General features: G+C 45.0%; 1 protein-coding gene across 11 annotated transcripts in view; it reads right to left on the reverse strand.

Moving 5' to 3' along the window:
- The window catches only part of TTLL5 (tubulin tyrosine ligase like 5), a 313529-nt gene that overhangs the window by 274517 nt on the left and 26710 nt on the right, over nucleotides 1-12302 (reverse strand). For all 11 annotated transcript variants that reach the window (XM_066341426.1, XM_066341431.1, XM_066341430.1 and 8 more), the window contains exons 4-6: nucleotides 9960-10042; nucleotides 7852-7958; nucleotides 4678-4808 (exon numbers count right to left, since the gene is read on the reverse strand). In XM_066341426.1, coding sequence (XP_066197523.1) covers nucleotides 4678-4808; nucleotides 7852-7958; nucleotides 9960-10042 — 321 coding nt within the window. The remainder of the gene's footprint in view (nucleotides 1-4677; nucleotides 4809-7851; nucleotides 7959-9959; nucleotides 10043-12302) is intronic.

Genomic DNA, 12302 nt, shown 5'->3' on the forward strand with positions numbered 1-12302 from the left:
TCGGCAGCCCGCCAGGACAAGGGTGTCCTAGATGCACGCTGCAACCCTTGCCCGTGCCTCCCAGGGCCCGCTGGGGCGGCCATGCCGTATAGTGGGAGGAGCACCGACCCAGGGGTAGAAAGAGCTGGATTCGAATTCCAGCTTTTACACTATGAGTACTTAGAACTATCCAGTCCCTCACAGATGCTAACAACTGATGGCTGCCAGAGGGGAGGGGGTTGGGAGGAAAGGTGAAAAGGTGAAGGGACTGAGAAGGACAGACTGGGAGTCACAGAATAGTCACAGGGATGTCAAGCACAGCATAGGGAATATAGTCAGTAATACTGTAATAACTATGTGTGGGGCCAGGTGGGCACTGGAAATATCAGGGGAACACTTTATAAAGTATATGAATGACTGTCTAAGAACTATATGGTACACCTGAAACTAATACAAAATCATATTGAATACAGACTATGATTGAAAAATAAAAAATTTTAAATAAATTAATAAACTACCCAGTCTCATCTTTAAAAGGAGTTTAGTCTAACTAGCTAAGATCTCCTATAATTCTAACATTATGATTCTATAAATTTACTGACTGTTTTGAAACCCAGCTACCTGTAATTATGAGCAAAAATTAAAACTTTGCTCATTTCTTAGAATTACTTTGCAGACTCTCTCACAAGTAAAGATGTCCACAGGACCCAAGTCTGGCCAGTGAGAGGTCAACAGAATCCTGCTGGGGTTTGGGAGGGAAGCTTTGCTTTTCTGACATTGGTGCTACCCTAGCTTTCTTGTTACCCTCTCTGCCCCGAATGCTGCCATCTGGGCAGGACGTGGCTGGAGCTGACAAGAGACAGTTAGGTTCTTCAGGGCCACAGATCTCCAACGGTACTACATACTGTAACTAGCAACAGTGCGCCAGGGGTCTAGAAAGATCTATACCATGTATTCCTATCCTCACCCTCTAATTTCTGGCGGTATCCAAACTTGCACATCTCTTGTAGTGTTTAGTCTCTGGGCTAGATCTCTACACAGATGGATTTAAGGTTTTTTCTTAATAGAATAAAAGCCATAAATTCATGAATCCACCTTGACTGGTGTCTCCAGTGTCTTGAGGCAATCCTCAGGTCGGTTCCCTTTCAAAGGCCCTGCACAAGCGCTTCCCACACCCCTCTGCCCCTCCTGCACACCAGACCCATCCCTCGGCCTTCACTCCTGCCATGTGTCCTCATCACCCTACTTATCAAGAAGGCTGGGAATTTGTTACATAACCCACTCATCTGCTTTCCTCTCTAAAATTTTAACTGGGTCATCACTTAGCCTTCTTCCTTTCCTTCTTAGGGGAGAGACGTGCCCACCTCCTTCCTATAGCTCACCCTTCCGCTGGGTTCTGCACTTAACCCTCTCCTGCCTCTTCTGGGACCGCAATCCTTTGCTTGTATCTCTGAGCTCTCTTTCCCCTCTCATTTCTCCGTGGCACGGCTTCTCATTGCTGCTCTCTCTCTTGTAATCACATCCACCTCCAGACCCACCAATTCCAGAACCTGCATATATGGCCAGAAATCAAAACCACCTTTAAGACGGCCTGCAAAACATCGCGACATGGATGTCTTTAGAAACCTCAACTCCAAACCTGGTCCAGAATGTGATACTCGCCCTGTTAACATGCCTGTATGTTCCTGGTTACACTCTCTGGATAGACTTACCGATCCTCCTAGCTGCTCAGACTCACACCTTTGGAGGTACCTTTGACCCCGGCTAACTACTCACAACCAGTCAGCAATCCTATTTAGGCCACCATTCTTCCCACTCCTTCTGCCCTGTTCAGTCCAGCTACACTTCTTATCAGGGTTACTAACCGTCCAAGCGACCACTGCTTCTCCCCCTGTGAATAGGCTCCCTCTTATTCATTTCATGTGGTTGTTTTTCTAAAGGCCAACCTGTTACCTCCCTTTCCTTCTCAAACACCTACTGCTCATACCATTGTGAGCACTAGGGCATCAGAAACATAAGCGTCACTAAGAAGACAAATTTTCCAAGTTACAACATGGGAGGCGGACACCAAAGGAAGGGAACTTGAAAACAGACTTTATGAAGAAGGGGAATGTCTCTGAGAGAGGAAGTGGTAGTAACAGATGGATTTCTCCCTAATATGTAAATTTAACAACACAATTGGCCTAATGAGGTTGGATTTCGCCCCAGTGGATTTAAGCTTAGAGGTCACGAACTCTGGACAATCGACAAAGAATGCCTGGCACCCCAAGACTGAAACAAGAAGATTCCTCTCCACTACCACTCTGTCCTCTCCTCCCTGTCCCCCACGCAGGGTAAGTCCCTGCGGGGATCTGCGGGTGGCAGCGGCAATGAGTGATTTGTTTGGGGGCCTGAGGAACACCATTTGCCTGTAACAGCAGCCCCGGGGCTAAATGTGGTGGCTTTGGGTTGCAGCTGTATTAATTCTATGCGCTCTACCGACCTTCTGAATTCATTTTTGTTAAAAAGTAAAATACGAGGTGGGGTGGTGAGCACACAATACAACATTCAGATGATGTATTAGAGAACTGCACACCTGAAACCTGTATCATTTTATTAACCAATGTCATCCCAATTCAATTAAAAATAAAAACACTTAACAATAGTCTATATCATCAAAACATTAAAAAAGAAAAGAAAAAGGATCACACGAGAGTTTGACTAATTACTGAAGAAGCAATTCTACTGAGACAGGTCAGGCTTGAACTGTGGAGAAATCCGAACTCCATCTAATCCCCTGAATGACTGCCCCTGACCCTCACCTGACTCCAAGGCGTGCGCAAGAACAGCAGACTAAGAAACAGCAGAGAGAAAAGAAAATTTTCAACTTAGATTCCTTTAGTCTTAAATAGAAAATAATTCTGGACTTGAATTTCTCACTAGGAATTCAACCTCAGGAGGAGTTCACAGCGGGAGCCCTTCCACACTGCCGACATGCTCGTTGAAGCATCTGTATGCTACCTTGTTGGCTTATTTTAAAACTTTTAACTTTTATTATGTAGTGATGTGTCTCAACATAACTTCAAATAAGTAGTAATACTGAACGTTTATTAAGCACCCATAAAGTTCCATTCTAAGTGCTTTCCATGTATTAACCTCTTTAAACATCCCAACAATACAATAAGGTCAGCACAGGTAACAAACAGTCTCTTTTCACAGAGGAGAAAGCTAAAGTACAGAGAGTTATTAAGCAACCTGGCTAAAGTCACATAAAAATTCTTAACTACAAATTTTCAGCTTTGAGTGCAGCATAGCTTTGAAGTTAACTTAACTCATCTAATTAACACTCTATTCAACCCATTTCAGAGCCCTCCGTGGGCAAACCCCGAACTGCCCACCTGTGCGCCCAGTGGGAGCAGCAAGCACTATCAGGGAAATGCCTCGCCACAGGAGATCCTGATGCCTGTCCCTGATGACAGAAGTCCCAGAGGACGGACACAGCACCGGGTGACCGGACCAGGTTCCTAGGTCCAAATGGTGAAAAGTATCAACAGTCAGGAAGACTAGAGACCTTTCTCTTCCTCTCTCCATGCTTCCCCTACCCTAAGGTAGGAACAGTCTCTCTCTCGGACTTAGCAAAAAGAAAACGATCTGTCTGTCTGTCCTCTCTGTGCTGTACCTGCTCCTCCTCACAGACGTGACTGCTCCTTTGGCGCCAGTGGGAAAGGGTCATCGTGTTCATACTGCCTGGTGTCTTCAGCGATAAAGCAGTGACGAAGAGCATGGCCTCTGAAGCCACACTGCCAGGTTCGAATCCTAATCCCACCATTTTCAAGCTGCCTCATTTACGGAAAGTTCCCTTACCTCTGTGTACCTTAGTTTCTTCGTCTGTAAAAGCGGGAATAACACTGGCACCTGCCTCAGAGTAGCAACGCCACTCAGAGGGGGCCTGATTGAAGGGGAATGTTCATTAAGTGCTAGCTGTCAGCACTGTCACAACTGAGACTCACAGAAGCCCTCCTCCTGTAGCTGTGCCCTGACCTTCTGAGTCAGGCCCTGCCCACGAGGGAAAGCCTGAAACTGCCCGTCTCCTCTGCCTGGACCTGCGGAGGTGAAAGGAACACAAAGCCCACTGGCACCTAGATGCAGGCCACGTGTCCCTATCTCACTTTCCCAGCAGCACAGCTGACACTGAGACCCCTACTTGGCTTCCATTTATATTTTATAATTAGTCTGAACTCCAAGAAAATAACAGTGTGACTAACTGGCACCTCCAAACACCAAAAGATACATGATACTTGCTCTCCAAGGAACATAAGCCACACAAGAAATCAAGGTGACAGGAATATTCACTAAATAGCAAGAGGAAAAGACACCAAAAAGGGTGTGTATGTAGTTTATATGCAGAAGTATATACACCCTTACCTGCGCACTACCTCTTGTCAATGAAGAGACTTTTGTGCAAGACAAGAGCACATTTATATGACACCAATGTGTCCTTACATAAATGATACCGAGAAGTCTCACTAAGGATAAACGTACCAGTACACAGTCAGAATAAAAACAGTTTTAAAGTTATCTCTGCAGCTGTTTCACTAAAGAGGCACAAGTGTTTTAAGGATGTGGAAAACCCTGATTGGTGCCTGACTCGAGCAGCCCCTAAGGACGTCTGCCCGGAGCTCAGTGGCTGGGGACGGGCACACGAGTGCCAGCACTTACTACAGAACTCCGCGTACTCGGCGGGCAGCAGGAAGGTCTGAGGGAGGATGTGGAAAGCCTTGAATCCATGTGTGTGTTGCATTCGAACGATGTTTTTGTACAGTCGGTCCTTCCGGGTTAGTTCATATGACCTAAAACGTCACAAAGGTATTTCCACTTCAGTCCATGTGGCCCTCAGGTTCCCGGTGTTGGCACACGCTAAGACCATGTGACCCTCAGGTTCCCGGTGTTGGCACACGCTAAGAGCTCGAGTGCCCGGTTCCGGAGCAGTTCCCGAGGACAGCAGTGCAGCCCAAATCCATCGCTCCAACCCCAAAGGTCTATTCATCTTTTACATGAAATGGGTTTCTTTGGTCAGATTTATTCATTAAGGTATAATTTACATACAGTATAATTTTCCCTTTGTAAGGAATAATTCTGTAAGTTTGGACAAACACATATGGTTATGTAACCACCACAATCAAGATATAGCACAGTTTCAACATCCCCAAAAGTTACCTCCAATCATCACCAGGCCCTAGTAAACATTCACCCCTTTTCTGTCCCTGTAATTCTGCCTTTTCCAGAAAGCCAAATAAAGGGAATCATATGATGTGCATCCTTTGGAGACTGGCTCCTTTCACTGAACGTAATGCATACAACTGCGATTTCTCCTTGCGTCTGCATGTGGCACTATGCCATTCCTCAGCAGCAATCCATTGTTTAAGGGTCCAGTTTGTTCACTCATTTACCAGTTGAAGGACAGCTGAGCCACTTCCAGTGTTTGAAGATGATGAATAAAGCCACTATAAGCATTGGTATACAGGTTTTTATATGAACATGTTTTTATTCTTTGTGTTTACATACATTTTCATCTCTCTAGGAGTAAGGTTGCTACGGTGGGTTTTTTTTGTTTTGTTTTGTTTTTTGTATTTTTCCGAAGCTGGAAATGGGGAGACAGTCAGACAGACTCCCGCATGCGCCTGACCAGGATCCACCCGGCACGCCCACCAGGGGCGACGCTCTGCCCACCAGGGGGCGACGCTCTGCCCCTCCGGGGCGCCGCTCCGCCGTGACCAGAGCCACTCCAGCGCCTGGGGCAGAGGCCAAGGAGCCATCCCCAGCGCCCGGGCCATCCAGGCTCCGATGGAGCCTCGGCTGCGGGAGGGGAAGAGAGAGACAGAGAGGAAGGAGGGCGGGGTGGAGAAGCAAATGGGCGCTTCTCCTATGTGCCCTGGTCGGGAATCGAACCCGGGTCCCCCACACGCCAGGCCGACGCTTTACCGCTGAGCCAACCGGCCAGGGCCAGTTTTTTTTTAAGATTCCATTTATTGATTTTATAGCGAGAGAGGAGAGAGGGAGCGAGAAGTATCAACTCATAGTTACTCTACTTTAGTTGTTCATTGATTGCCTGTCATGTGTGCCTTGACCAGCAAAGCACAGGGCTTCAAACCTGCGACCTCGGCACTCCAGGTGCACGCTTTATCCGCTGTGCCCCCACAGGCCGGGCTGACTGCTAGGTTTAATAAGGTTCTTTAGTATGCAATATTAGTTGTCTATTGCTACCTAATAAATTACCCCAAACATAGCCACTGAAGAAAAATAAATATTTTCTATCTCCACAATTTCTGTGGGTCAGGAATATGAGAGGGGTAGGGCTAGGTAGTTTTGTCTTAGGGTCTCTCATGAGGGCACAATCAAGATGCTTGGCTTGACAAGTGGTGGTGCAGTGGATAGAGCACTGACCTGGGACGCTAGTCCCAGGTGTGAAATTCCAATGTTGCCACCTTGAGTATGGGCTCATCCAGCTTGAGCGCAGTCTTGCCAGCTTAAGCGCAGGATGGATGGCTTGAGCACCGGGTCGCTAGCTTGAGCCCAAAGATTACTGGCTTGAAGCCCAAGGTTGCTGGCTTAAGCCCAAAGTCACTGGCTTACGCAAGGGGTCACTGGCTTGGCTTAAGCCCCCCAGTCAAGGTATGAGAAGCAATCAATGAACAACTAAAGTGATGTAACTACGAGTTGATGCTTCTCATCTCTCTCCCTGTCTCTCTTAAAAACAAAACAAACAAACAAACAACAACAACAAAAACCACTGCTGGCAAAGGCTGAAGTCATCAGGCTTCCCTGGGGCTGGAGGATCCACTCTGCAGATAGCTCACAGAGGGCTGGCTGTTGGCAGGCAGCTTCAATTCTCTTGATGTGATTTCTCCATAAGGTTAACTGAGTGACTTCATGACATGAGACATGGTGGCTGTTTTTTTACCAGATCAAGTGATCCAAGAAAAGAGCAAAATGAAGCTGCAACATCTTTTATGACCTGGTCTTGGAAGTGATACAGCATCACTTTGGCCACATTCTATTCCTTACAAGTCAGTCACTAAGTCCAGTCCACATTCAAAACCCAAAAAATTAAGCTCAGCCTTCTGAAGGCAATGTCAAAGAATTCGTGGACACACTTGAAAACCACAACATAAGTAGATGTCTAATTTATCAGAAACTGCCAAACTGTTACCCAAAGTGGCTGTACCATTTTGCATTTCCCAGCAGCAAAATCTCAGTGTTCCAGGTGCACTGTTTCCTGACCAGCACTTGGCATGTCTGGTTTTCTGTTTGATTTTAGCCATTCTAATAGCTGTGCAGTTGACCCTCATGTGGTTTTAACTTGCATTCTGCTGATGGCTGTTGATATCAAACATCTTCCTTGTGCATCTTTTTATGTCTGTGTATCTCCTTTGGCGAAGTATCTGTTCAACTGTTTTACCCATTTTGAAAAACAGGTTGTTTATTATTGAGCTCTGACAGTTACTGTGTATTCTAAATATCAATTCTTCATCAGGTACATGTTTTCCAAATACACTGCTCACAAAAACTAGGAGGTATTTCAAAATGAATACAAAGCAGTAAAATATCCCCTCATTTTTGTGAGGAGTATATTTTCTCCCAGTCTCTGGCTGGTCTTTTTACAGTCTCTTTCAGAGACAGATATTATACATTTTGATGAAGTTCAATTTATCAATTTTTTTCTCTTATGGATTGTTCTTTTACTGTTTTATCTAGAAATCTTTACTTAATCCAAGATCATGATGATTTTCTCCTATGTTTTCTTCTAGAATTTTAAGTTTTTAGGTCTTACATTTAAATCTATGATAATGTCAAGTAACTTTAAATAGAACAAAGTAGCTATAAGAGCATTACCTGGGAAAGTGATTAACCTTTTGTGCTTCAGAGAGGGTACGAAGTAAGAAGGGCTTCAGGTGGGATCCTGTCCACATCAGGTTATACTCTGTGCTGCTTGGGTGAACCTCAGGGCAGATAAAAAGACAAGGTAGAAAATATCAGCAAGGCCCTGGCCAGTTGGCTCAGCAGTAGATTGTCAACCTGGCATGTGGAAGTCCCAGGTATGATTCCCAGTCAGGGCACACAAGAGAAGCAACCATCTGCTTCTCCTCTTCTCCCTCTCCTCCTTCTCTTCCTCCCTCTCTCTTTTCCTCCCACAGCCATGGCTCAATTGATTTGACTGCATTGGCCCCAGGCACTGAGGATGACACTGTGGAGCCTCCACCTCACATTAAAAATAGGTTGGTTGCAAGCATGGCCCCAGCAGGGCAGAGCATTGGCTCCAGACGGGGGTCACAGGGTGGATCCCAATTCGGGCACATGTGGGAGTCTGTCTCTCTATCTCTCCTCCTCTCACTTAAAAAAAAAAAAAAAAATCAGTGACAACCCCTCTCTAGGAAGAGCCATGGCAGAAAAGACTATAGAGCTTTCTCATCCACAGACTACTCACATGGGTAGCCTATTAGTATGTAGGCCTAGCAAGACAAAAGTTAAGTACACAGAACATGGGGACAATCAAGTCTAAAGAATGGGAGAGTTGGGCAAATCCCAGACACAAAAATTAATCCTTCTTCAGAAGTCTACAATGCTCCTAATATTCTTGTATATCAAAGTATGAGAAGAGGGACCTACGCCAAAACTCCTTTTCAGAGTGTCTTTCTTTTCTTGAAGATGCTGGGTATAAAGTACTAATCAGAAGTAAAAACTTATATAGTAGCAAACCAACTTAGAATTCATTCATTCATTCCATTCATTCAGAATTCATTTGTCCATTCATTCAAGAATAATGTATTCTGTGCCTATGACATGGTAGGTGTCATACTGGATATAAAACAGCAACAAGACAGGAGATAAACTGGTATCAGAACTTCAAAATGTCTACTTCAGACCTCAACCTAAGATAAGGAGCAGGCAACAAAACCTTTATCAAAATCTCTACAATGAAAGTTTGTCCAGCATTTTTGCCTGTCCCTTTTGATGTCAATATCCCAATTTTCCCAGTTTTCTTTGGGAATAAACATAGTCTCTGGTTTTAAAGGACATGCCAATTACCTGTTCCCCTTTCCCCCAAGGAGTGAATCCATGACCAAAGCTGGGCCAGGCATTCTATCTCCAGAATGTGATTTTTGTGTGTGTGTGTGGCAGAGACAAAGTCAGAGAGAGGGACAGACAGACAGGAAGGGAGAGAGATGAGAAACATTAATTCTTTGTTGCAACTCCTTAGTTGTTCATTGATTGATTTCTCATATGTGTCTTGACCAGAGGCTACAGCAGATAGAATGACCCCTTGCTTGAGCCAGCAACCTTGGGTCCAAGCTGGTGAGCTTTGTTCAAACCAGATAAGCCTGTGCTCAAGCTGGCGACCTCAAGGCCTCGAACCTGGGTCCTCCACATCCCAGTCCAATGCTCTATCCACTGCGCCACCATCTGGTCAGGCCAGAATGTGATTTTTGAGTGAAGAAAGGCAAAAGGACAATGAATGGAGCTGAGTCACTTCCAATGGCAGTGCCCACAGGAGATGGTCCTGAAGATTCCTGGCCCAGATGCCCAGAGCTATCCTGTCTCTCTCTCCCCAAACGTCTGCCTTTCAGTTCTTCCTCTAATTCTTCCAGCCATCTTGTATACACTTTTACTATAACTCCCTTTTGATTTATGTTACATGGAGTCTCTTTCTGTTGCCTGCCATCAAAGTAACTTAATTGAGTAGCAATTCCCTTTGGGGATCTCTGCCTCTAACTTAACCCTAAAAACATAGCAAGAAAAAAAATTTTTTTTTACTTGTGGAAATGTTTTCCATGTGTTGTAGGGAAAAACTAGAAAATCCACTTAGAAATTCAATGCAAGTTCTGCATCACCACTAAGCATTGGTCCCATGTATTTCTAGAGCTGGTGCTGGTAACTGATAGTCAGGTGGCTAATATTTTCAACTTTAGACAGATCATGTGAGGTACTAAAAATGAGCTTACTTCGTGAAATCCATGGGCTGTCAGAATGCTGCGGACCAGGCGACTGTCTGTTCGCACAATCTTATAAGACAAATGATAACGTTCTAAAAAACAACCAAAAACAGAGAAACAAGTTCAGTAATCAAAAAGTTAACTGTAGAGACAGAAATAAACACAAGAGGGTGGTTTGCTTAATTATACTCAACAACATTATACTGCTATCCTTATGCTACTAAAAGTAGAGGTTGCAGATTATTTTATTATTTTTTTTTTCTTATCTCTGAAGCTGGAAACGGGGAGAGACAGTCAGACAGATTCCTGCATGCGCCCGACCGGGATCCACCCGGCACGCCCACCAGGGGCGAAGCTCTGCCCACCAGGGGGCGATGCTCTGCCCCTCCGGGGCGTCACTCTGCCGAGACCAGAGCCACTCTAGCGCCTGGGGCAGAGGCCAAGGAGCCATCCCCAGCGCCCGGGCCATCTTTGCTCCAGTGGAGCCTTGGCTACAGGAGGGGAAGAGAGAGACAGAGAGGAAGGGGGGGGGGGTGGAGAAGCAAATGGGCGCTTCTCCTATGTGCCCTGGCCGGGAATCAAACCCGGGTCCCCTGCACGCCAGGCCGATGCTCTACCGCTGAGCCAACCGGCCAGGGCCAGATTATTTTAGACCAAGGGTTCTTATCCTGAAATTTGTTGGGTGTTACAAAATATGTATGAGGAAAAAATGACATCTTTGTTTTCACCAATTTCTAGCTGAAATTTAACATGATCTTCAATCAGTAATGTAGGTAACAAAGCAGAGTATTATTAGCAGTACCTATGACCCTGCCACAAGTAGATATCAGGTATTCTTAATATTATTTTATAGTTGTTATAGTTATCTTGAAATATCACTTATCCTCAGTATTTAAAATTATGGAAGTTAACAGACCTACCACTAGGTCATTATTTAATGCACTAATAAAAAAGCATACAGAGCCTGATCAGTGGTGACACAGTGGACAGAGCATCAACCTGGAGCACTGAGGTTCCAGTTCATAACCCAAGGTTATCAGCTTGAGCCCAGCGTTGTTGGCTCAATCCCGGGGACACCAGCTTGAGCCCAGAATTGCCAACTCAAGCCTGAGGTCACTAGCTCAAGCCCAGGGTTGCCAGCTCAATTCCCAGGTCACCAGTTCAATCCGTAGGTAAGGCACATTATGAGAAGCAATCTGTAGATGTACAACTAAAGTGGAGCAACAAGTTGATGCTTCTCTTTGTCTCTTACTTTCACTCAAAACAAACAAACAAACAAAAAAACAAAAGGCATATATATCACAAATTTGGGTTTTTGGAAATATTTTGATATTTCAATACAATGGATTTTCTTTGCAGTCATATGTAATTTTTTAAATATACTTAAATAACATTATTCTGAGAAGAGATTCATTAGGGTCCATTGCACCAAAAAGGTTAAGAACCCCTGCTCTAGATCACACCCTGCATGCAATAATTCTGGTTACCAGTATATCTCAGACCAGAGGTCAACCAACATGCAGACATGGGCTGTTCATTTCCCATTGTGCTTTAAAAATAAAATTGAATTAATTGCTAACCTTTTGAACTTGGAAGGATTTATATAAAAATTTCTGGGCTTCTTTGAAAACCCTGGGCTCTCTCTCTCTGGCATGACAAGAGCCAACTGAGAAGTGCAAGTGCCTCCTCCAGGCAGGCTCGCACTGCCCAGGCTGGCAGAGTCCCCACCCGGCCTGCTTGACTCATTCATATCTCCTGCCTGGTGCTGCCAGCATTCTGTGCTGTGAACCCTGTCTAAGAGGAGAGTCTGCAATCATGTGAGATTTCTATATACCTCCAGGTACTAACATTTACCCAGGCCCATTAAATTCAACCTCTTTCTACGCATCAGTACAAACTGCTTGGAAAAAGTTAGCTAAGAACTCTAAAGAAAAATATGTTTTAAAGGTGTGCATATTGCCTTTGTTCTTAGAAGAGATACATACTTAAGTATTTAGGCACGAAGCATCTGAACTAACTTGCAAATGGTGGGGAAGGGGGAGAGAGAAAAGCAAATAGGGCAAAATGTTAATAATTGGGGAATCTATGGAAAGAGTATATATGTGTTCACTGTATTCGTCTTAAAACTTAGAAATGTGAAAGAATATGAGGTCTTTCTGAAATGATAACTGATCACTGACATCTCCATTTCTGCACTTGCAAAAAGCCAAAACCTCAGCTGCTGGAGACCAGGACTGCTCCAATCCTGCGCCCACTCTGTAGTACCTGCCTCGTAGAACCAGGCCACCGGGAGGTGCGGAAAAATAGAGAATGATTCCACCGGGACTGGGGGGGGGGGGGGGAGATGGGGGA

Source organism: Saccopteryx leptura, chromosome 6, assembly GCF_036850995.1.
Source record: "Saccopteryx leptura isolate mSacLep1 chromosome 6, mSacLep1_pri_phased_curated, whole genome shotgun sequence".
Lineage (NCBI taxonomy): Eukaryota > Metazoa > Chordata > Mammalia > Chiroptera > Emballonuridae > Saccopteryx > Saccopteryx leptura.